Source organism: Bos javanicus, chromosome 11, assembly GCF_032452875.1.
Source record: "Bos javanicus breed banteng chromosome 11, ARS-OSU_banteng_1.0, whole genome shotgun sequence".
NCBI classification, from domain to species: Eukaryota; Metazoa; Chordata; class Mammalia; order Artiodactyla; family Bovidae; genus Bos; species Bos javanicus.
The window spans coordinates 7,498,842-7,520,292 of record NC_083878.1 but is presented as its reverse complement, the minus strand read 5'-3'; the positions used below and the strand labels follow the sequence as shown (position 1 = coordinate 7,520,292).

General features: G+C 44.3%; 1 protein-coding gene across 1 annotated transcript in view; it reads right to left on the bottom strand.

Annotated features, from left to right (window-relative positions):
* SLC9A2 (solute carrier family 9 member A2) overlaps positions 1-20,265 on the bottom strand; it is a 91,312-nt gene extending 71,047 nt beyond the window's left edge. The window contains exon 1 of the mRNA XM_061431796.1: positions 19,747-20,265. Within this exon, the coding sequence (XP_061287780.1) occupies positions 19,747-20,026 (280 nt within the window). The 5' untranslated portion in view covers positions 20,027-20,265. The remainder of the gene's footprint in view (positions 1-19,746) is intronic.
* Positions 20,266-21,451: the final 1,186 nt, after the last annotated feature.

The window sequence follows — 21,451 nt, the reverse complement described above, 5'->3', positions numbered from 1 at the left end:
CATTCTCCTTTTTGAAGCTACAGCTGGGAGGGGACAGGGGGATGGGTCCCAAGGATGTTCAGTTCTTGCTATCAGCACACTCTGGGTCTAGGACAGCCAACAGAGGAACAATGTGAGGCTTGTATCATATCAATTCGGCAAAATACTCTGTGAGCAAAATGCAGTCGAGGTGGAAGACACAGCCCGCACCATGCAGACAGCCTGGAGACGTCCACCCCACAGCCCACCTGGCTTCCCTGGTGGCTCAGCAGTAAAGAATCCACCTGCCGATGCAGGAGACACGGATTCGATCCCTGAGGTGGGAAGAGTCCCTGGAGAGGGAATGGCTACCCACTCCAGTATTCTTGCCTGGAGAATCCCATGGACAGAGAAGCCTGGCGGGCTGAAGTCCAGAGTCTCTAAGAGTTGGACACGACTGAAGGGACTGAGTACACAGAGCCCACCAAGGCAGCAGCTCTGCCCCAGGAAATAAGTGACACTGGACAAAGTATTTCTGCAGATGCAATGCCCTGGGATGAAATACATGCCTCCCAACACCAAGTAAACTGATCCAGGGGCTTTCTAACACAGCCAGGTAGGAAACAGGATCCCTGATGGCAAAACGCTGAGTGTGAGCCCTGGCCACACTGAGTATTCTTATTTAGACAAGTCTTCAGGTTATGTTTCATGTGAGCTGCAGCACTAAGTCATCACAGAACGTGCTCTGCATTCATTCTGCCTGCCCACTTACGCTGTATGGCTATGAAGCAGATCCCAAAGCCCTTATTCTATGCTGGGCATTTTTTTTTTAATATTTATTTACCGGACTGTGCCAGGTCTTAGTCATCGTATATAGGTTCCTCAGTTGCCGCATGCGGGATCTAGTTCCCCAACCAGGATTGAACCTGGGCCCCCTGCATTGGGAACACAGGGTCTTAGCCACTGGACCACCAGGCAAGTCCCTCCACATCTTTAATTTTACTGAGTTTCATCTCCTTGTGACTCTGGACCCTCATCTTTTCTCTTTTCCTTTCTCTTCATTTTCCATTTTAGTGATAGAAGGGGGTTGACCAAGAAAGGATCAGGTCTGAAAAAATCATTCTGATGGTAAAGACTTTCCAGTGTGCAGTGATTGTGTAGGGGGAATTTCAGAATTCAGGGACTTAGTAAGTTCTGGTGACTGTTTACAGAACAGACCCTTTGCAGAGCCTGCTAGACCGGAGCACAGAGGGAGGAAGCTCTGGGCTGGGGGAGAGGTGATAAGATTCTGTAACCTAGATTCAAAACTGTCCGTGCAGGCCAACAGCTGAAACCAATTTTTATTTTAACCCCCGTGGGTTAGATGTTAAATCCTGGCATTTGTCTTTCAGCCCATGTGTTAGTAAATGATTGATGCTGCTTTTGGGTTTTGCCGTTTGCCCACTGTCATTGTTAAGCTCTACGAGGCTATTCAGGAAGCCTACCCCACCCACCCAACCACCTTGTGCCCGGGTTTTATTTTCTGTTTGGTTTTTAATCCTTGAAGAGCCCGCCTTCTAAATAAACTGACCGCTTGCTTAAAATAAGTAGATCAAAGGGTAGGAAAGGAATCCACAATTGCCAGTAATTGCTCCCTGATTTCATTTTTCAATCAAGTGGTTGCTCGTATTCAATCACCAGTGATTTGCATGGCGGGGACCTATGGGTACACTGGAGCCTTGGGCTAAACTAAGAGACTTCCCTATTTGGTAAATTACACTATTTTCCAAACCATCTAGAATCATAGCACGTTCATCTACTTTGCCTCCTCTCTGGCTTCGGATTTTTACCAGCTCTTTGCACAACCAAGTGTCATACCATTTGCCTTTCATTGCAAAGACCGCCAGGGTTTCAAGGAACATCAAGACGTTTGCATCTTAAGGATCCTTATGTAGAGTCTTACCGCTCCACCTTCTTCATATATTATGTTTCATCAAAATAGCAGTCCAACCTACTAACACACTGAGGGGGGAAATGGAAGACTGGAGTCCTGCCAATGATGCACTTTCATCCACAGATTTAGAATTAGCAACAACTCCCCTGGTGTCAGGGACTTCAAAACTCAGAAGTGAAAACAGCAAGATCAAATGAAAAAAAAACAGCAAACAAACAAAATCGCTGGGGAGTGAGTGAGGTCATTCAATACATACATTAACTATCCAATCAACCAGTCCTTTCGGCAAAACCAGTAGCACTCTTGAGACAGGTTAAGAATAAGATAAAACACAATAAAGACTTCCAGGAAAAGCAACATGGATGATAGATATGAAACAACTGAAAATATATAAAACAATGTAGACATCCTAAGTTTTATCTCTGAACACACCAAGCTCCACAGAGGTAGACAAACACAAAGATACATGGTTTCCATCTCAGGAGACTGTACCCTGAGGAGGGAAGGACACTGAGTCCAGCCTAGCCAATAAACAGCCATCTGTCAGATAGTGACAGAGCTCTGCAGAAACTCAGCCGGGGCCACAGGGCGCAGAGGGACTGGGGCTGGAGCTTGCGTGCAGGCGTATGTGTTTTCTAATTCCCTGAAAAACATAAGCTCAAGCTAGAGGCAGCATCCTCCCTGCCTTCCAGATAGTTCACCAGAGAAGTCTCAAAGAAGGATGCTCATTCTCCCAAGTGAGAACAGCTGGTACCAACGGTATCCTTCCCCATCCAGCACAATGGAAACTCCAGTCAGATAGGAAAGAGGGGGCTGGGCTGGGATTTCTCATCGTTCCTCCTCCTCACCATTTTAGTGTTTTCTTAGAGAAAATGTACACTCAGCCAATATGCGATTCTGCCTGAGGATGCTGGTGATAGAGAGGGTCGTGTGCACGCTAAGTCATTTCAGTTGTGTCCACCCCTTTGTGACCACATGAACTGTAGCCCGCCAGGCTCCTCTCCATCTGTGGAATTCTCCAGGCAAAAATACTGGAGTGGGTTGCCATGCCCTCCTCCAAGGGATCTTCCCAACCCAGGGATCGAACTCACATCTCTTTATATCTCCTGCATTGGCAGGCAGGTTCTTTACCATTAGCACCACCTGGGAAGCTGAGAGAGGGTCAGTGGGTGGTTTTAAAATTGCAGTAATGACTCTGAGTAGCACTTTGTTTTAAAACTCTTTCCCATCCAGATTTCTAAAGGAATACTATTTGTATTTGTACAAATAGTATTCCTTTAGAAAGGGACTTGAAAATACGCTGAAAAAACATGTTTCCCCTGCCCGTGTGTGAGCAGACTTGTCTAGGGACCTTGATGACACTGTAGACCCAAAAGCTCAGGGGGTGTCAGGAGGAGGGTAGGGAAGACAGGCTGCTGATGCAGAGAAGGGCTCACCTGACCCCTGACCCTGGGCGTTGGGTTTCAAGACAGGAACCTGGGATAAAATAAAGAATTTTCTCTTTCATTGCAAATTAGCTTACAAAAGCAGCATGATGGTTTTTTAAGGATAGACAACATTGGACATTGAAATACACACAATTTAGAGAGAAACCTACACATAACACCAGCACCTGGAGACAGAAATGTCTAGGCAATCTGACAACTGGCTACAGAACCACTGGACAGAGAGACCTCTATGGCGTAACACTGAGGCTCCAGGGAAGGAAACAGGGCGTCTGCTCTCATACAAAGGCCAACCACATCTCAAGGTCTCTCAGGGAGCAAGTTTTCTTAAGTGGATAAACTCTGTCTCAACAACCCAATCAGGAAGCTACAGTAAGTCTCCTACATACGAACTGTCAAGTTGTGAACTTCCAAAGATGTGAACATACGTATGGTCCCAGCAAGGAACCAGAAGCTGTGCCATTAACGTCAGGCATGAGTGAAACTGCAGCTCGCCCTCCGTCTCCTGTTGCTGACGATCCTTCAGCTCTACCATCTCCCACCTCCTCCAGTCAGTGACTCTTCTTGCCTGTTCTCTTGATGCCAGCCTCTGGATGCCAGGTATCAGGCTGTTACAATGGTACTTTTCAAGGTACTGTACTGTAAGATTAAAAATGATTTATTTTTTGTGTTTGTTATGTATTATTTGTGCAAAAAGCATTTATAAAGCTGTGGCAGTACAGTACTGTATAGTCGATTGTATTAGTTGGGTGCCTAGGCTAACTTTCTTGGAGAGAACAAACTGGGCTTATGAACGCTCTCTCAGAATGGAACTTGTTTGTATGCAGGGGACTTACTGTACTGTCATTATCTACAGATGAAATAACTGAAGTTAGAGAGGTTCATTAACTCACCCCTAAATCCACAGCTAGTAAGTGGGTGCACTCAGGTTTGGGGCAACAGAGCCTAAGGCACCACTCTGAGCTGGTGCAATAATAGCAGATGCATTGTAAGTGGGGTGACTGAGCGAACCACCATACAAACTAGTATATTTGAGAAGGAAAGGGCACAGAATTAAGACATGCGCTAGGGCAACAAACAAACCATGGACAGTTCAGGACGGATGATTCCCTTCAGGACCACGTGATTAAAGTGAGCAGAAACAAAAGCATCTCTAAATATTACTTAGTTATTTAAACAACGATTGTTTATTGAGTACCTACTATGAGCCAGACATTGTTCCAGACAGAGAGTCAGTAAGTAAACGCCCTTCCTGCATGACGCTTACGTCCTGAAGTGTCGTTTACATGTGCACGTGTGCAGGTACATGTGTACGTGTGTCTGATTTAGTAAGTATGTATGCATGTGCAGCGGTGAAACAGATTCAACATCTTTTCTCCTGTAAACCCGTTGAAACAGAACTTTGTCCTATTAACATTTACACGGTGGCTCAAGTGATATGGGTTGAACCTCTAACCTATGAATCTCTAACATGTTAAATACATATTAATAAATAGCTTTTATTCAGAGATTTCACATATTTAAAGAAATGTTCTACTCTTATGAAATTCTTTTTTTTTAATTTTTTCTATTGGAGTATAGTTGCTTTACAATGTTGAGTTAGAGGGGCTATATGTACACACACACACACACACACACACACACACACACACATATATCTCAAAAGGAGAAGCAGGTAACAGATCATGAGATGGTTGGATGGCATCGCCAACTCAATGGACATGACTTTGCACAAACTCTGGGAGGTGGAGGAGAGCCTGGTGTGCTAGTCCATGGGGTCACAAAGAGTTGGACATGACTTAGCAGCTGAACAACAATGTACACATATAGCTGATTCACTCTGCAGTACAGGAGAAACTAAATACATACTTCAAACACACGTTCAAATTCTACAATCCCTGAGTTAGGAGGTGGAGAAGGCCAGACCAAGATTCAGGAAGTCTAGACACATGTTGAGGAATTCTAGACACACATCGAGGAATTCTAGATGCAAGTTGAGGAATTCTAGGGTTACGGGGTCTGCCTTGTCTTAGTTTTCTATGCTAACTCAGCACAGAGTCACCATGTGTCACACTAACCTTAACTCTGCAGTCACAACTTGCTTTCATGTATCATTTCAGTTGGTTCCCCCAGTGATCCTCATTACTGTCTAATTTTACAGTGAAAATCTCAGACAGTCCACACGAGATAAAAAGGTTCAAGCAGGACCTCAGCGCAGGTCTCTGGGTCCAGGTTAAGGTTGAATGAAACCAGGCCAGTCAAGACATTCTGGACACCATGGGCAGATTTCCAAACTTCATAGCCTTCTCCACAGAAGGCAGGCTGCCAGGGCGAGACACAGGGGAGTGCCCAAGTACACTCCCCATGAACCCACCTCTCCCATGTAATAGCTGTGACACCTAAGCTCTCTAAACCTGTTTCCTCACCTACTTTTTGAAACTGGGGATCATAATGGTGCCTGCCTCCAAGAGTTACTGTGAGGATTAAAGAGAATACTGCGTGTAAAGCACCTGACTCAGATTCCTGGCATGAAAAAAGGCTCCATCGTGAGCTATTATGACTCCATGAAAGAGGCCATCATACAGGGCCTATCAGCCTCTCCCATCTCCACCCTCTAGGCCACAGGGGAAGACACTGCCATGCTGGGGTGCGTAACACAGCTCAGGTGTCCCAGCCCACGCGTTGCACGAAATAAGCTCACGAATCGGGAGTCACAGGACCAGCAGGGGCAGGATCTCAGGAATACGGCAGAGGGGTGCTTCTTGGTCCTGGGCCTCAATGAGGAATGTCCATGGTTCACAAACCCTTTAAGTGGCCTCAGAGTGCTTCCAATGCAGGGCGAGTATGTGTATGTACTCTGTTTCATTATCAGTCAAAATTGCTAAGTTCAGTTGTGAATTTCGTTTCTCTTTCCTTGACACATGAGCCTCTGTAGGCCAATACTAAGGAATAACATGAAATTCACCTTTAAAATATGACTTCTGTCCTTGTTGGTTATCTATGTTATTAATATATATAGGAGTGCGTTATCTGTTAATCCCAAACTCCTAATTTCTCTCTCCCCCGTCACCCACTTTGGTAACGGTAAGTTTGTTTTCTATGTCTGTGTTTCGTATAGTAGTTCATTTGTATCATTTTAAAGATTCCACACATAAGCAGCATCATATATTTATCTTTCTCTGTCTGGTTTACTTCACTTAGTATGATCATCTTTAGGTTCATCCACATTGCTGCTGATGGCATTATTTCATTCTTTTTTATGGCTAAGTAGTACTCTATTGTGTGTATGGACCACATTCTTTTCACCCATTCATCTGTCAGTGGACGTCTAGGTTGCTTCCATGCCTTGGCTGTTGTGAACCGTGCTTCAGTGAGCACTGGGGTGCATGTATATTTTCAAATTATGGTTTTCTCCAGATATATGCCCAGCAGTGGGGCACATGGTCACTCTCTAGTTTCCTAAGGATCCTCATACTTTTCTAGATAGTGGTTGCACCAATTGTACAGCACAGAGAACTATATTCAATATTTTGTAATAAGCTATAAGGGAAAAGAATCTGAAAAAGGATATATGTGTGTGTGCATGCTCAGTTACTCAGTCCAGTCTGACTCTTTGGCAACCCCATGGACTGTAGCCCGCCAGGCTCCTCTATCCATGGAATTCTCTAAGAAAGATACTGGAGTGGGTTACCATTTCCTCCTCCAGAGGATCTTCCCGACCCAGGGATCTAACCCAAGTATCCTGCATTGACAGGAAGATTCTTATCGTGGTGCCACCAGGGAGGCCCACGTGTGTGTATATAACTGAGTCAATCTGCAGTACACCTAAAACTAACACAACATTGCAAATCAACTATACTCCAATTAAAAAATCAAATTGAACTAAATTTGAAAATATGATTTTTTCATGACCACAAGGAGAGCTTGTAGAGGGATTCCCATGCCCTCCCCTGGAACTACTGGAGAGAGAAGAACACACACATCTTCAAACAGGAATGAATCTATAAAAATCAAGATCAGAAAGCCCTTGGACACCGATGAACAATGTGCACGACTGTTGCAGGAAGTACATCAATTATGACTCATTACATTTAAAAGATGTAATTGCAAGAGAGTAAGCTGTAATTGTGTATGTCTCATTTAGCATGATAAGACGCCCATGTTCACACAGCTCTTTAATATAATGAACACATGTTTCTCTTGGCTTGTTTTCTTTTGCTGTAAAAAGTAAAATCTTTGTTACGAATATTTTCCTTCCCTACAGAGTCTTTCACGTTATCCCTATGGAAATATTAAACAGCCAGAAGCAGATACAGATCCCTACTTCTATCCTTAAATGCGAGAACCAAGTAGGTGAAGACCTGCCAGGATCACAAGACAATATTAATGGCAGAACTGCAACTGAATACTGTCTTTCTACCTCTGACGTTACTCTGCCAACAAAGGTCCTTATAGTCAAGGCTATAGTCTTTCCAGTGGTCACATACGGGTGTGACAGCTGGACCATAAAGAAGGCAGATCGCCAAAGAATTGATGCCTTCAAACTGTGGTGATGGAGAAGACTCCTGGAATTTCCCTGGAGAGCAAGGAGATCAAACCCATCAATCTTAAGGGAAATCAACCCTGAAGACTTGTTGGAAGGACTGATGCTAAAGTTGAAGCTCCAGTATTTTGGTTATCTGATGCAAACAGACAACTCATTGGAAAAGTCCCTGATGATGGGAAAGATTGAGGGCAGAAGGAGTAGAGGGCTTTAGAGGATGAGATGGCTGGATGGCATCACGGATGCAATGGACATGAACTTAGGCAACCTTCGGGAGTTGTTGAGAGACAGGGAGGCCTGGTGTCCTGTGGTCCATGGGGTTGCAAAGACTCAAAAACAATTGGGCTACTGGAAAAGAAAAGCAACAACAACAATCTCTGACTGGGAGACGTCTTTTCCAAAAGTAGGTCCAACACATCTTCAACTGCTGAGCTACTTCTCTTCAAGTATGGTAACTACAGGTCAAGAGAAAAGTCAGGTTAACTCAAAGTGCGATGAGAGTGACAAGGAAATTCTCCTTCACAACCAAAGAGAACAGAAAGTAATGAAATAATACTTCCAGATGATAAGGCTTCCCTGATGGCTCACCAGGTAAAGAATCCGCCTGCAATGTAGGAGACACAGCGGACGCGGGTTCAATCCCTGGGTTGGGATGATCCCCTGGAGAAGGCAGTGGCAACCCACTCCAGCATTCTTGCCTGGAGAATTCCATGGACAGAGGAGCCTGGTGAGCTACAGTCCATGGGGTCACAGAGTCTGACAAAACTGTGTGACTAATCAGTAGCAGCAGATGATAAATGGCTATCATTTCAGCTCCTATAAAGCACAAGCTGGTATCAAGATTGCTGGGAAAAATATCGATAACCTCAGATATGCAGATGACACCACCCTTATGGCAGAAAGTGAAGAGGAACTAAAAAGCCTCTTGATGAAAGTGAAAGAGGAGAGTGAAAAAGTTGGCTTAAAGCTCAACAATCAGAAAACGAAGATCATGGCATCTGGTCCCATCACTTCATGGGAAATAGATGGGGAAACAGTGGAAACAGTGTCAGACTTTATTTTTCTGGGCTCCAAAATCACTGCAGATGGTGATTGCAGCCATGAAATTAAAAGATGCTTACTCCTTGGAAGGAAAGTTATGACCAACCTAGACAGCATATTGAAAAGCAGAGACATTACTTTGCCAACAAAGGTCCGTCTATTCAAGGCTATGGTTTTTCCAGGAGTCATGCATGGATTTGAGAGTTGGACTGTGAAGAAAGCTGAGCACCGAAGAATTGATGTTTTGGAACTGTGGTGTTGGAGAAGACTCTTGAGAGTCCCTTGAACTGCAAAGAGATCCAACCAGTCCATTCTAAAGGAGATCAGTCTTGGGTGTTCTTTGGAAGGACTGATGCTAAAGTTGAAACTCCAGTATTTTGGCCACTTCATGCGAAGAGTTGACTCATTGGAAAAGACTCTGATGCTGGGAGGGTTTGAGGGCAGGAGGAGAAGGGGATGACAGAGGATGAAACGGCTGGATGGCATCACTGACTCAATGGACGTGAGTTTAAGTGAACTCCGGGAGTTGGTGATGGACAAGGAGGCCTGGCGTGCTGCAATTCATGGGGTCGCAGAGTCGGACGCAACTGAGTGACTGAACTGAACTGAACTGATACTCTGTGATATAATCATTCAAGAGAATACTCAAAATAAAGACATTTTCATACAAAGATCAGGAGAATTTATCAATGGAAGCCTCCCTTCCCAAAGTATCCACTAAATTACACATTTCATTAAAAAGAAAACAATCTGGAAAAAAGAGGAAACAGAAGAAGTAACAATGAAGAAAAAATGGTAAGCATGTTTAGAAATCTATGTAGACATTGTTTGCAAAAATTAAAAACTAAGTCGTGGAGGAAATTAACTACAAATCAGGTCTAAATTATAAGGTAAAAAGATATAATTCTGAAATTGGCAGATAGCAGGTAAAATTTTTTTAATATAAATATTATTCATGAAGACAACAAAACAATAAGAAAACAGAAAATAATATGTTTACTGTGATCCCAAATGCAATTTTCACATTTTACATATATTAACAAACTTAATTCTCACAACAGCCTAGGACATGGGCACTTTTACTATCCCCATTTCACCAAAGGGTAACTGAGCTCAGAATTTCAGTTATGTACCAAAAAATCATACAACTACAAAATTATGCAAGAAAATGTTCCTGAGATGTGAGCCAAGGCAGACTGGACTGGGTCCTGTTTACTCAGGTATCTTATTAAAATTGAAATGTAACCACAAAAAATATGGAAAGAGAATATATGATAATATATTAAAAAATGAAGGGAAAACTTGACTCAGCGAAAATATGACAAGAAAAGAGAACTGAAGAGACCAGGTAAAAGTGCAGTAAACAGACGGCAAAGTCCGAATATATCATTATGCACAACATACATAATTATGCTTCTCCTTAAACTGCAGATATTTGAAATTTTAAATTAAAGATAGAAAGTCTACTCACATGTGGTTTAACGAGATACAGCTAAAGGAAAATTACCCAGTTGATTTGATATGATAATTATGGTTAGGGAAAAAAATATGTCTGGAAAATATAGGTGTGGAAAACACAGATACAGAAAAAAATACATGTGCAAAATGAAGTTTATTTTGAATAGCAATAGGGATATAAGAAAAAATAGACTTTGAGCCACAAGAAAAATGTTTAAAATAGGGACATTAATGAGTAACCTAATAAGTAAAGGAAGGATTTACTCAGAAGATTTTAACAATATTGAGCTAGTAGATACTTAATAACAAAACATTAAAATATTAAAGCAAAAAATAACAAACTTACAAACAGCAATTGACATCACAGTCTTAGAGAGTGGTTTTAATGTACCCCCAGAAACTAAGAGATAAAGTAACCCAAAAAATTGGTAATGCTATTTCATACTTGCACTCCATAATTTGAAATTTCATCTAGTCCTCTGCGTGTATGCACATATGTGTGCTGCTATATGTGTACAAGTGCCTGCACGGAATAGAGAACACACAATCTTTTTCAATCAAAGCTTGAAATGTAGTTTTAAATGACCTCCTATTAAGTCAGTGTGTGTGTGTGTGTGTGTGTGTGTGTGTATGTGCGTGTGCTTAGTTGTATCTGACCCTTTGCAACCCCAGGGACTGTAGCCTGCCAGGCTCCTCTGTCCATGGAACCTTCCAGGCAAGAATACTGGAGTGGGCTGCCATTTCCTATTCCAGAAGATATCCCCAACCCAGGGATCGAACACAAGTCTCTTGCGTCTCCTGCATTGGAAGGCAAATTCTTTACCACTCACCCAGCTGGGAAGCCCCATTAAGCCACAGAAGATGTCTCAATCAATATAAAAAACCAACCAGGTCTATATAACCAAAATGGACTAAACTATGAATAAAATTTTAAAAATTACCATACATCTCAAAATGTTTATTACTATAACTCAAACTACAATCCTAAATACTTATTGAGCTACAATAAAAAAATCACAAGGAAAATTTAAAACACTGAGAATTGAGCTAAAGTGAAAACTCTATATGTCAAAACCATGCAAAGCAACTGAAACAGGATCAGAAGGATATATTTCTAGCCTTAAATACATATATTACCATTCCTCTAAATTATACACATTTGGATCATGAGAATTCATCTTTAAGAAGAGTTTCATTTAATATTCTTATTTCATCTCAGGAGGCATTTATTTGACTTCATAAAGACCAAACTGTATTTTACAGGTCCTGATGCATCATCAACAGTCATGTTTCCAGTTTTACCACTAATGTACGGTGTTAAGTTCTCCTCAGAATACAGATGGTTTGCAAGTTAAAAGCAGTAATGATTTCACACCAATTATTAGGAAAGTGCAATTTCATTTGCATCACCTCCCCGAATTCTTTAGTCTTTACCATTTTCTTTATTGCTATTATTATAACTTGCAATAGATAAATTTACATAAATTTAGAGTACCATGAATGCTTTTTATGTTTATTTTATTTTTAAAAGGTTTTTATTGGAGTATCATTGATTTAAAATGTTGTGTTAGTTTCAGATGTACAGCAAAGTGAATCATATATATATGTATGTCTCCACTTTTTTTTTAAGATTTTTCCCCATACAGGCCATTAGAGAGTACTGAATAGAGTTCCCTGTGCTATACAGCAGGTTCTTATTAGTTATCTATTTTATACATAGTAGTGTGTATATGCCGGGCTTCCCAGGTAGCTCAGCTGGTAAAGAAGCCACCTGAAATGCAGGAGACCCTGGTTTGATTCCTGGATCAGGTAGATCCCCTACAGAAGAGACAGACCACCCACTCCAGTATTCTTGGGCTTCCCTGGTGGCTCAGACAGTAAAGAATCCACCTACAAAGTGGGAAACCTGGGTTCGATCCCTGGGTTGAGAACATTCCCTGGAGGAGGGCATGGCAACCCATTCCAGTATTCTTACCTGGAGAATCCCCATGGACAGAGGAGCCTAGTGGGCTCTGTGGGGTCGCAGAGAGTCAGACTCGACTGAGTGACTCAGCACAGCACAGTGTGTATATGTCAATCCCCAATTCCCAATTTTATCCCTGTTCACCCTAGTCAAGGCTATGGTTTTTCCAGTAGTCATGTATGAATGTGAGAATTGGACTATAAAGAAAGCTGAGCGCCGAAGAATTGATGCTTTGGAACTGTGGTGTTGGAGAAGACTCTTGAGAGTCCCTTGAACTGCAAGGAGATCCAACCAGTCCATTCTAAAGGAAATCAGTCCTGATGTTGAAGCTGAAACTCCAATATTTTGTCCACCTGATGCGAAGAGCTGACTCATTTGAAAAGACCCTGATGCTGGGAAGGATTGAAGGCGAGACGAGAAGGGGATGACAGAGGATGAGATGGTTGGATGGCATCACCGACTCAATGGACACAAGTTTGAGTAAACTCTGGGAGTTGGTGATGGACAGGGAGGCCTGGCATGCTGCAGTCCATGGGGTCGCAAAGAGTCAGACATGACTGAGTGACTGAACTGAACTCACCATATCCCCTGGTAACCATAAGTTTGTTTTCTACATCTGTGACTCTTGTTTTGAAAATAAGTTCATTAGTTACCATTTTTTTAGATTCTGCATATAAACAATATCATATGATATTTGTCTTTCTGTGTCTGACTTACTTCACTCAGTATAATAATCTCTAGGCCCACCCATGTTGCTGCAAATGGTTCTTTTATGGCTGAGTAATATTCCATTGTGCATATGTGCCATATTTTCTTTATCCATTACTCTGTTGATGGACATTTAGGTTGCTCCCATGTCCTAGCTATTGAAAAAGTGCCACAATGAACACTGGGGTGTATATGTCCTTTCAAACAGAGCAATCAACAAAGGATTAATCTCCAAAATAGAGTATCATAAATGTTTTGTTTATAACATAGTCTCAAGTGTCAGTTTTCCACAGCTGTGAATTTAATGAGAATAAATAAATAGCCATATTTTGGACAAGATGATGACAAGAAAATGGCTCAGTAGGAGTTATAACAACTAAACTATTTAAATATCTTTATCCACTTTAATAAGACTAATGTCATATAGCCATGCCAATTGTGGAGCTTGTCAGTTCATAAAAGTATTCATCACTGAAAATATTGAAAGTAATGCTAATTATGTTTTCAATTGTAACTGTTTTTTCAGCGATTAATAATCCTTATAAGTTTGGAGTCAACATACTGGAAAACAAGTAACTTCAATAATTAATGAGGTAAACTTTCAATTCAGTAATTTTTTAAATAATGACAAAATACACCCTAATAAAGTAGAAGTAACTAAATAATAGAGAGCAGAAATTTATAAATTAGAAGCCAACCAGAATGCAATTCTTTGAAAAAGAATAAAATAAATAAACTTCTATGAATTTTGATCAAAGTAAAGAAAGATAAAAATAACAATGTTAGGAAAAATAAAGTAGAACTTAAATACAAATAAAGTGAAGATTTTTAAAATCATGAAAAATAGATTTCTTCCCATAAATTTAAAAATGCAAATGAAATAATGACTTTCTAGAACAATAAAAACAACAAAACTGACCTAAGAGGACATAGATAAGCCAACAGAACAACAAACTTTAAAGCAATTGAATCATTAGTGAAAATATACCCATACACAAACCAACCAATTCACCTGGTTTACAGGTAAGCTTTTACAAGCCTACAAGGTACAAATAAGTTTATACAAAAGGTTTTCTGTATACCTCTTTAGGACTTCAAGCTATGCAAAAGAATTCTGTAAAAGACAAAGCATCTCATTAACGATAAATATTATTCTCATTTTTAAAGTTGACCCAAAGACCAACATTTTTGGTAGGAAATCACCTGCTGTTATCTTAAAAAGTACAAAATTATATCTGTGGTAGAGTGCAGTGATAATTCTAGAAGACATGTGAAACGATCTTTAGAAAGACCCTTGAAGTCATCCTTTGGACAGAAAACAGGAAAAGTATGGTCGGCCCAATAGGAAGAGATGGTGGCTTTGAGAAAGTAAGAAATTAGACTTCTTCTTTGAGCTTTATCAGGAACAAACACATGTCATCAGGAGCACCTGGCTTTACAGGTGTGTTCAAAGTGAGACGTGGTTCAAATAATAAATGAAAGGCATGAGCCTCATCCACTGACCAACCAGTTGGTGAATACGCTTCAGGAAAACCAAATGTAACAAAGAGAAACAGATCAAAGGCAAGGATAGGTTTTTCCAGAGATCAAGATCTCAGTAATCAGGTGGATATTAACTAAAGAAACTCTCTGGTTTCATATTTAAATTCAGAACTGCCTGGAGCCCAAAGGAGAAACATTCATGCACCAAACTGCTTTGTCTTCCCCCTCAAATAACAAGACAAGTTATTTCATTTCAAGACAACAGGATGAACAGAAGACAAAAATTGTGCACGCTAACCCAAGTTCAAGGGCAAAGGTGAGAGATGACACCTGGAAGAGGCAAACAGGCCAGCTTCTCATGACTGCAAGAGTTGACAGAGTGTCTGGAGATCCACTGAGACAAACAAGGCAGCTGTGCTGCTCTAAACAGCAGGGGACCCACTGCTTTGTCCCAGGACCCTGAACAGAGTTAGAATGTATGCCCAAGTTCACCCAGTCTAGGACAAATCCACTAACCCACTTCTTGGGCAAGGAATTCAGAGGAGACAAGCTTAGAATGAACAGGTTTCCCAGGTGGCTCAGTGGTAGAGAATCCGCTTGCCAATACAGGAGTCATGGGTTTGATCCCTCACTCAGGAAGGTGCCCTGGAGAGAGAAATGGCAACCCACTCCAGTATTCTTGCCTGGAAAATCCCATGGACAGAGGAGCCTGGCAGGCTACAGTCCACAGGGTCATAAAAGAGTCGGACATGACAATGACTAAATAAGCAACAAACAATCTTAGAACACACTAGGAAATTTTTCCTTTCTTCATCCTCTGGCTACCTACTATTCCAGGCTGTAGAACTCCATCCCTGTGTCCAGGATTTACCAGGCAAACTGAGCAGTTATAACTGTTTAAAAAAAATCAAGTCACTCAAAATATAAACATCCAAAGTGAAAGAACAATTAGAGTTCAAATGCACGAGGATGTAAGTGAAAAAAATTTCGGGAGATCTTTCTTGCCAAAAACAAAACAAAACACAACTTTTCAAAGGTGGAGCGAATCTGCTGCATTCTTTTATTTACTTAACCCACTTCACACACACACATACACATCATCATCATCATCAATTTAGGAAACTTTTCAACTACAGAACTTTCTTTTTGATCAAGTCACAGGAAAGTGGACTGTCCCTGATAATCAAGTTGTTGTTCAGTTGCTAAGTTGTGTATGACTCTTTGCAACCCCATGGACCAGGCCTCCCTATCCATCACTGTCTCCCAGAGTTTGTTTAAACTTATGTCCATTGAGTCAGTGATGCAATCCAACCATCTCATTCTCTGTCTCCCCATTATTTTGCCTTCAATTTTTCCCAGCATCAGAGTCTTTTCCAATGAGCTGACTCTTCGTATCAGGTGGCCAAAGTATTAGAGTTTTGGCTTCAGCATCAGTCCTTCTAATGATTATTCAAGGTTGATTTCCTTTAGGCTTGACTGACTTGATCTCCTTGCAGTCCAAGGGACTCTCAAGAGTCTTCTCCAACACAGTTTGAAAGCATAAAGCTGGATCATTCAACACTACTAAAAATGCATTTTCTCACTTCTGATTGAAGTATTTCTAAGGTTACAGTAGACAGCAATCTAGAAAATGATTCTGAATTCACCACTGGAAATGATTTCAACCTCCTACAAATGCTATTAGGTGCCTCCGTGGGGGCAACCTGTGATCCACATTCAGCTTAATCACTAGCAATGTTCCTCCATGTTCTCTGGAGCAGGTAAGCTCAGGTACGCTAGGTACACACTAAAAAAACTGCCCCAAATGCAAACCGCGACATTTTGCATGAGTTAACACTCCCATTCCCCCATAGCCTCACATCTCCCTGCACTGACTGCTCAATTCATCACCCCACCCAAATATGAGTTAATCACATCACACAAGTCCTACCAAAGTAATAGTCTTTCCAGAGTGTACATGCTAAGTCGCTTCAGTCTTTCCAGTGCAAAAGTTCAAGTAGAATCTGATTGACCAGACTACTGTTTAATGGGCTGTAAACATGTCTTAGGTACCTGCACAGTCTTCCCTAAAGCCAAAAAGAAAGTTTAGGGCCTTGGGGACAGGGGGGCGGATCCCCGGGCATTTTATAGGTCTTCTAGGAACAGAGCTACAGCAGATGGACAGGGCTGGACTATATACTGGAAGAACCTAGAAAAGACCCCAAGCACTAGCTTGTGGCTCAGCTGGTAAAGAATCTGCCAGAAATGCAGAAGACTCTGGTTTGATTCCAGGATTGGGAAGATCCCCTGGAGAAGGGACAGGCTACCCACTCCAGTATTCTTGGGCTTCTCTGGTGGCTCAGATGGTAAAGAATCCACCTGCAATGCGGGAGACCTGGGTTCGATCCCTGGGTTGGGAAGGTCCCCTGGAGGAGGCCATGGCAACGCACTCCAGATTCTTGCCTGGAGATTCCCCATGGACAGAGGAGCCTGGCGGGCTACAGTCCATGGGGTCGCAGAGTCAGAAACAACTGAACAACTAAGCACAGCACTAGCGTATCCTTATTTCTCTGAGAACCACACCCTCAACCCACCATCTCTACTCCACTCAGACCCTTCTGGCCAAGAGACATGAACATCATCTGTTTCCATCTGGATGCCGCATCACATGCAGAAAGGAAAGAGGAAGCTCCAAATTTGGAGGAGGCAGAGAGATGGGCAGAACAGCAAAGTGCCAGGGAATATAAACACATCTGGATGAGAAAACTGCCAATGGGAAGATAAATACATCCATGAGCTCACACAAGCAACAATGCCTTTTAATAAAACACTGTACAATTAACATGATAAGGTCAAATAAGACAGATAGATCATGACAGAAAAACAAAGCAAGTGTTAAAAGGCAACCTGAGATAAGAACACTTGGAAAAGGCAGAGCCTAAGACAGAAGCAGAAAAAGGGGAGAGGCGGCCCAGTACAGAGGAAAAGGAACCATAGTGCCAGAAAACTGTCAAGGGTGATTTCTGCTTCTCTTCCACCACTTCTGATGGTGACAATACTCAGTACTCACTGCATGCCCAGCTGTCCTATGAAGGTTATACACATCTCTTCTCATTTAACCCTGACACCAAACAAGCCTCCAGGGTAGGCAGGAAGATGAGACATTGAGCAGAGCTGGGTGAAATTCTGGCTCACCATCTGGCAGCAAGGTAACATCTCCATCTCTCAATTGCCTTGCATATGATATGCGGTCATCATTTCTGCCCCGGATGATTGTTAAAATTAGAGATAATGAACTTAAGTGCCTACTAGCGGCTGTTATTAGAGTGAGTGATCAGATGAAGATAATCAAGAGTGAGGAACAGAAGAAAGAGCCACAGTTGAATAAAAATGGCAACAGAGAAGCAGTCATAGAAACAGAAAGGAAGCACTACGCCAGGGACAAAGATTCAGACAGAGAAAAAGAGAACAGAGAACACTTGGCTCTCCGCTTTGTGTGTCTGTGCAAACTGTCTGAGTTTTATTTTCCACCTCCACCAAGCAGGTATATACTATCTGCCCTTCCTACCTGGCAGGGTTGCCCTGAGGACCATATAAGGAGACGAGCACCTGCATTTACAAGGACAGGCAACACTTTTATGCAAATGTGCACATCTGCTTAATACATGGAGAAATCCTTTCCCCCTTATTCCATTTCCCAAGGGAAATTAAAACATTCAACCAGTTTTAATGCTAAAACCGGGCAATTACAGGCTGTAAAGTCTTCTTTGGGCACCGTTAACAGAATCTGGTTAATGTAATCTAACATCCAAGATTCGGCTTCTTCCCTGCAACTTGCACCATCTACAAACTTGTTTTGCGCTTCCCTCTCAATTTGTCTTTGTTTATTCCTCTCTGGAATGTTGTTCCCTTTTATCTGCGATGGACCGTCTTCTAGTCATCCCTGAAAACCTAGTTGAAATGTTTGTCCAGCATGAGGAAGTGATTCTCTTCTCTCTACACTGCATATTATCTTTTCTGAATGTCTTACTCCATCTAGCATTTTTATGGATTATGATCACTGGGCTGTATGCCATCCCCTCCCCCCAATCTTCAGGTGTGAGGATGCCAGCAATGTGTCTTTTTATCCTTTATGTAGACCTTAGAGCATGGGTCTTTTCAAGGGGCAAATGTATAAAACATATGCAATAATGCATAAATTCTGTCCACCTAACAACTTTTTGGAATCATTACAACAGTAACTGCTATATTCTAAGATTAAAAAGTATATACATATAAAGTAAAAATAATATAAAGCACCACAAGCATAATAAAATTTAAGTGGGGTGAAAATAAATGAAGATGAATGAATAAGCCAACAAGGTCCTACTGTATAGCATAGGGAACTCTGTTCAGTGTCATGTGGCAGCTTGGATGGGAGGGGAGTTTGGAGGAGAATGGATACAAGCATATGTACGCCTGAGTCCCTCCGCTGTCCACCTGAAATTATCACAACATTGTTAATCAGCTATACTTCAATACAATAAAAAAAAATCTAATTTTTTAAATTAAAAAAAAAAGGTGAGAAAATAGATTTGGAGATATATTTCCAAATGAGAGTTTAAGGTAGTTTTTGAAACTTGGGTTTTTTTAAACATGCAACTGGCTTCACTGGCCTTAGTCACCAAGAAAATGCTTCCTGGAGAGCTGTCACTCTCCAGCCTTGGCCCAGAGGAGAGAAGGCACAGGGCCCCTTTTCCAGACACCCTGTCGTGCTGCAGGCACTCAGGTGCCCCTGATCCCCTTTTCCAGACACCGCAGCAGTCAGGTGCGGGCCGGGGTCTGCGTCGCTACCAAGGCGCATCCATCTCCAAGCATCAAGGGCTTCGACCATTCTAGCACCACTGATGCCCTGCTCCCAGTAAGTGAGACCCAAAATTTCAGCCCACTCCCCTCCTCCCGCAATCAACAGGTCTCCACTTTGCCAGAGGGCTGTCACTCGGCATGCCAGGCAGAGGAAGCAGCGAATCGCTAAGTTGGTTACAGGTTGCAACTCCGGGGCTATTTCAAGGCCAAGTTCCACAAGAACCAAAGCATAAAGCTGCTCCCCCCACACCCCTCCCCCGGGGAGGGAAGGTCCCTTTCGGCGAGATGAAGCCGCTCTGTCGCCCCTGCCCGGGTCCCGGGGAGGCGGCCACGACCCAGAGGTCAATTCGCCGCGGCCCCTGCCCCACCCCCGCGGGTCCGGCGCGCTCACCGATCTTGGCCAGGGAGGCCAGCAGGATCCACAGGGTGATCTCGAAGGGGATCTGCACGTGGGGGTAGTCCAGGGTGAACACTGGCAATCGGCTCTCCTCGAACGGCGTCGTGCCCGGAGCCACCACGCTGGCGGGGCTGGGCGGAATGGAGCTCGTGCCCCGGGCCCGCGGCGCGTCCAGCAGGGTCTCGGCTCGGGCGCCCGCCGGCCCCGCCGCCTGCAGGAGCAGCAGCAGCAGCAGTGGGGCCTGCCCTCTCAGCCCAGGGCCCGCCGGCTCCATGGGCGCTGCTCCCCGCGCCACTGTAGCCCAAGCGGTCGGCCCTTCGTGCGCTCAGCGCATCGCCCCTGAGCCGGCAGCGCTGCCCGCCGCCGCCACGGGGCCGGGAGTCTGCGACGCACCGGCCCGGTCCCTGCTGCGAGCAGGCGCAGCGCCTGGCGGGCGCGCACGGGACACTCGAGGCCACAGCGCGGACCCTCGGCGCCCTCAGCCGCCCGCCGCCGCCGGCCGCCGGCCCATGTCCCGTCCGCCGCCCGCCGCGGCTGCAGGCCCGGCCCCGGGCGGCCCGCGGGCGGGGGCGGGGCGGGGCGGGCGCGGCGCCCGCGGCCGCTGGGCGGGAGGGCCGGCCCGGGGCGGGCGCGCGACGCACCTGCCGAACCCGCCGGCGAAGCGGGGCCCGGAGCCGCGGGGGCGGCGGCCGCGCTCGCCTGGGGCCCACGCCGCGCGGCGAGACCGGCCAGCCCCGGAGCCGGGGAGCTCTGGGCGCACGGGCCGCGCCGGGCGCGAGGTGACCGGAGCTGTCCCCGCCCCGGAGGCCGCGTCGGGCATCCATCCAGGGAAGGGGCCGGCGCACCCACGCGGCGCGCGGGGGAGACCCGGGGCGCGCTCCCGGCGCGGAAGGTCTAGAAAAGTCTCCTGGGGTCCCTCTTCCTATACTTCGCCAGGTCGTGCCTGGGGCACTCTCTGTCTCTGTCTCGGGGCGCCGTGTTCCCGCGCTCCCACCCGAGCCTCGGCTTTTCTTTACCACCGAGCACGGCTGTCAATCGCCGGACCCCTGTCGGTTCCACTATTCTTCCCGCCCCCGTCACAAAAAAGGAAAACATCTCTGATTTCAGGCTTCGAGGTGTTCACGTCCCGGAGCAGCAGAACCATCATTATTTCGTGGAAAGCCGGTGATTTGCAGAGCTCAGATGAACCCGCTCCGCTAATTACAGGACAGGCTGTGGTCTGGAGAGCGGAGGCGAGGAAGTGCGGTTCCCCTTCTGGCTCGGAAGGAGCCCCGTCTGCCCGCTCACCCGGTCGTCCTGGTTCTGAGATTCGGAGTGAGCGCAGCGGCCTCGCGGGAGTCGGCCTTGACCTTGCTGCCTGCCATCCGCTGTCGCAGCATCTTTGTCACCAGGAACTGAAGGCTCCCTGAAAGCAGACAAGTGGTCACTTCAGTACCTGAAACCGTTTTGCCTTCGTTAGGAAACCAAAATCTTTTCTCATTTTGTTAATGCGTCCAGACATGGCTCCTGCTGTTAAACGCCCTGAAGCTCAACATTCGAGGCAGATTTTACTTTCAAAGTTCTAACATAGGGAATCTGAAATGTCAGCAAAAGGGACAAGGGAAAAAAAAAAAAATTCCTTGACCTGAACAGCCGTTTTCAGACCTTGGAAGAAATGAGGAGAAACAAGTCCAGGAGAAAAATAGGAGGATTCTAGCAG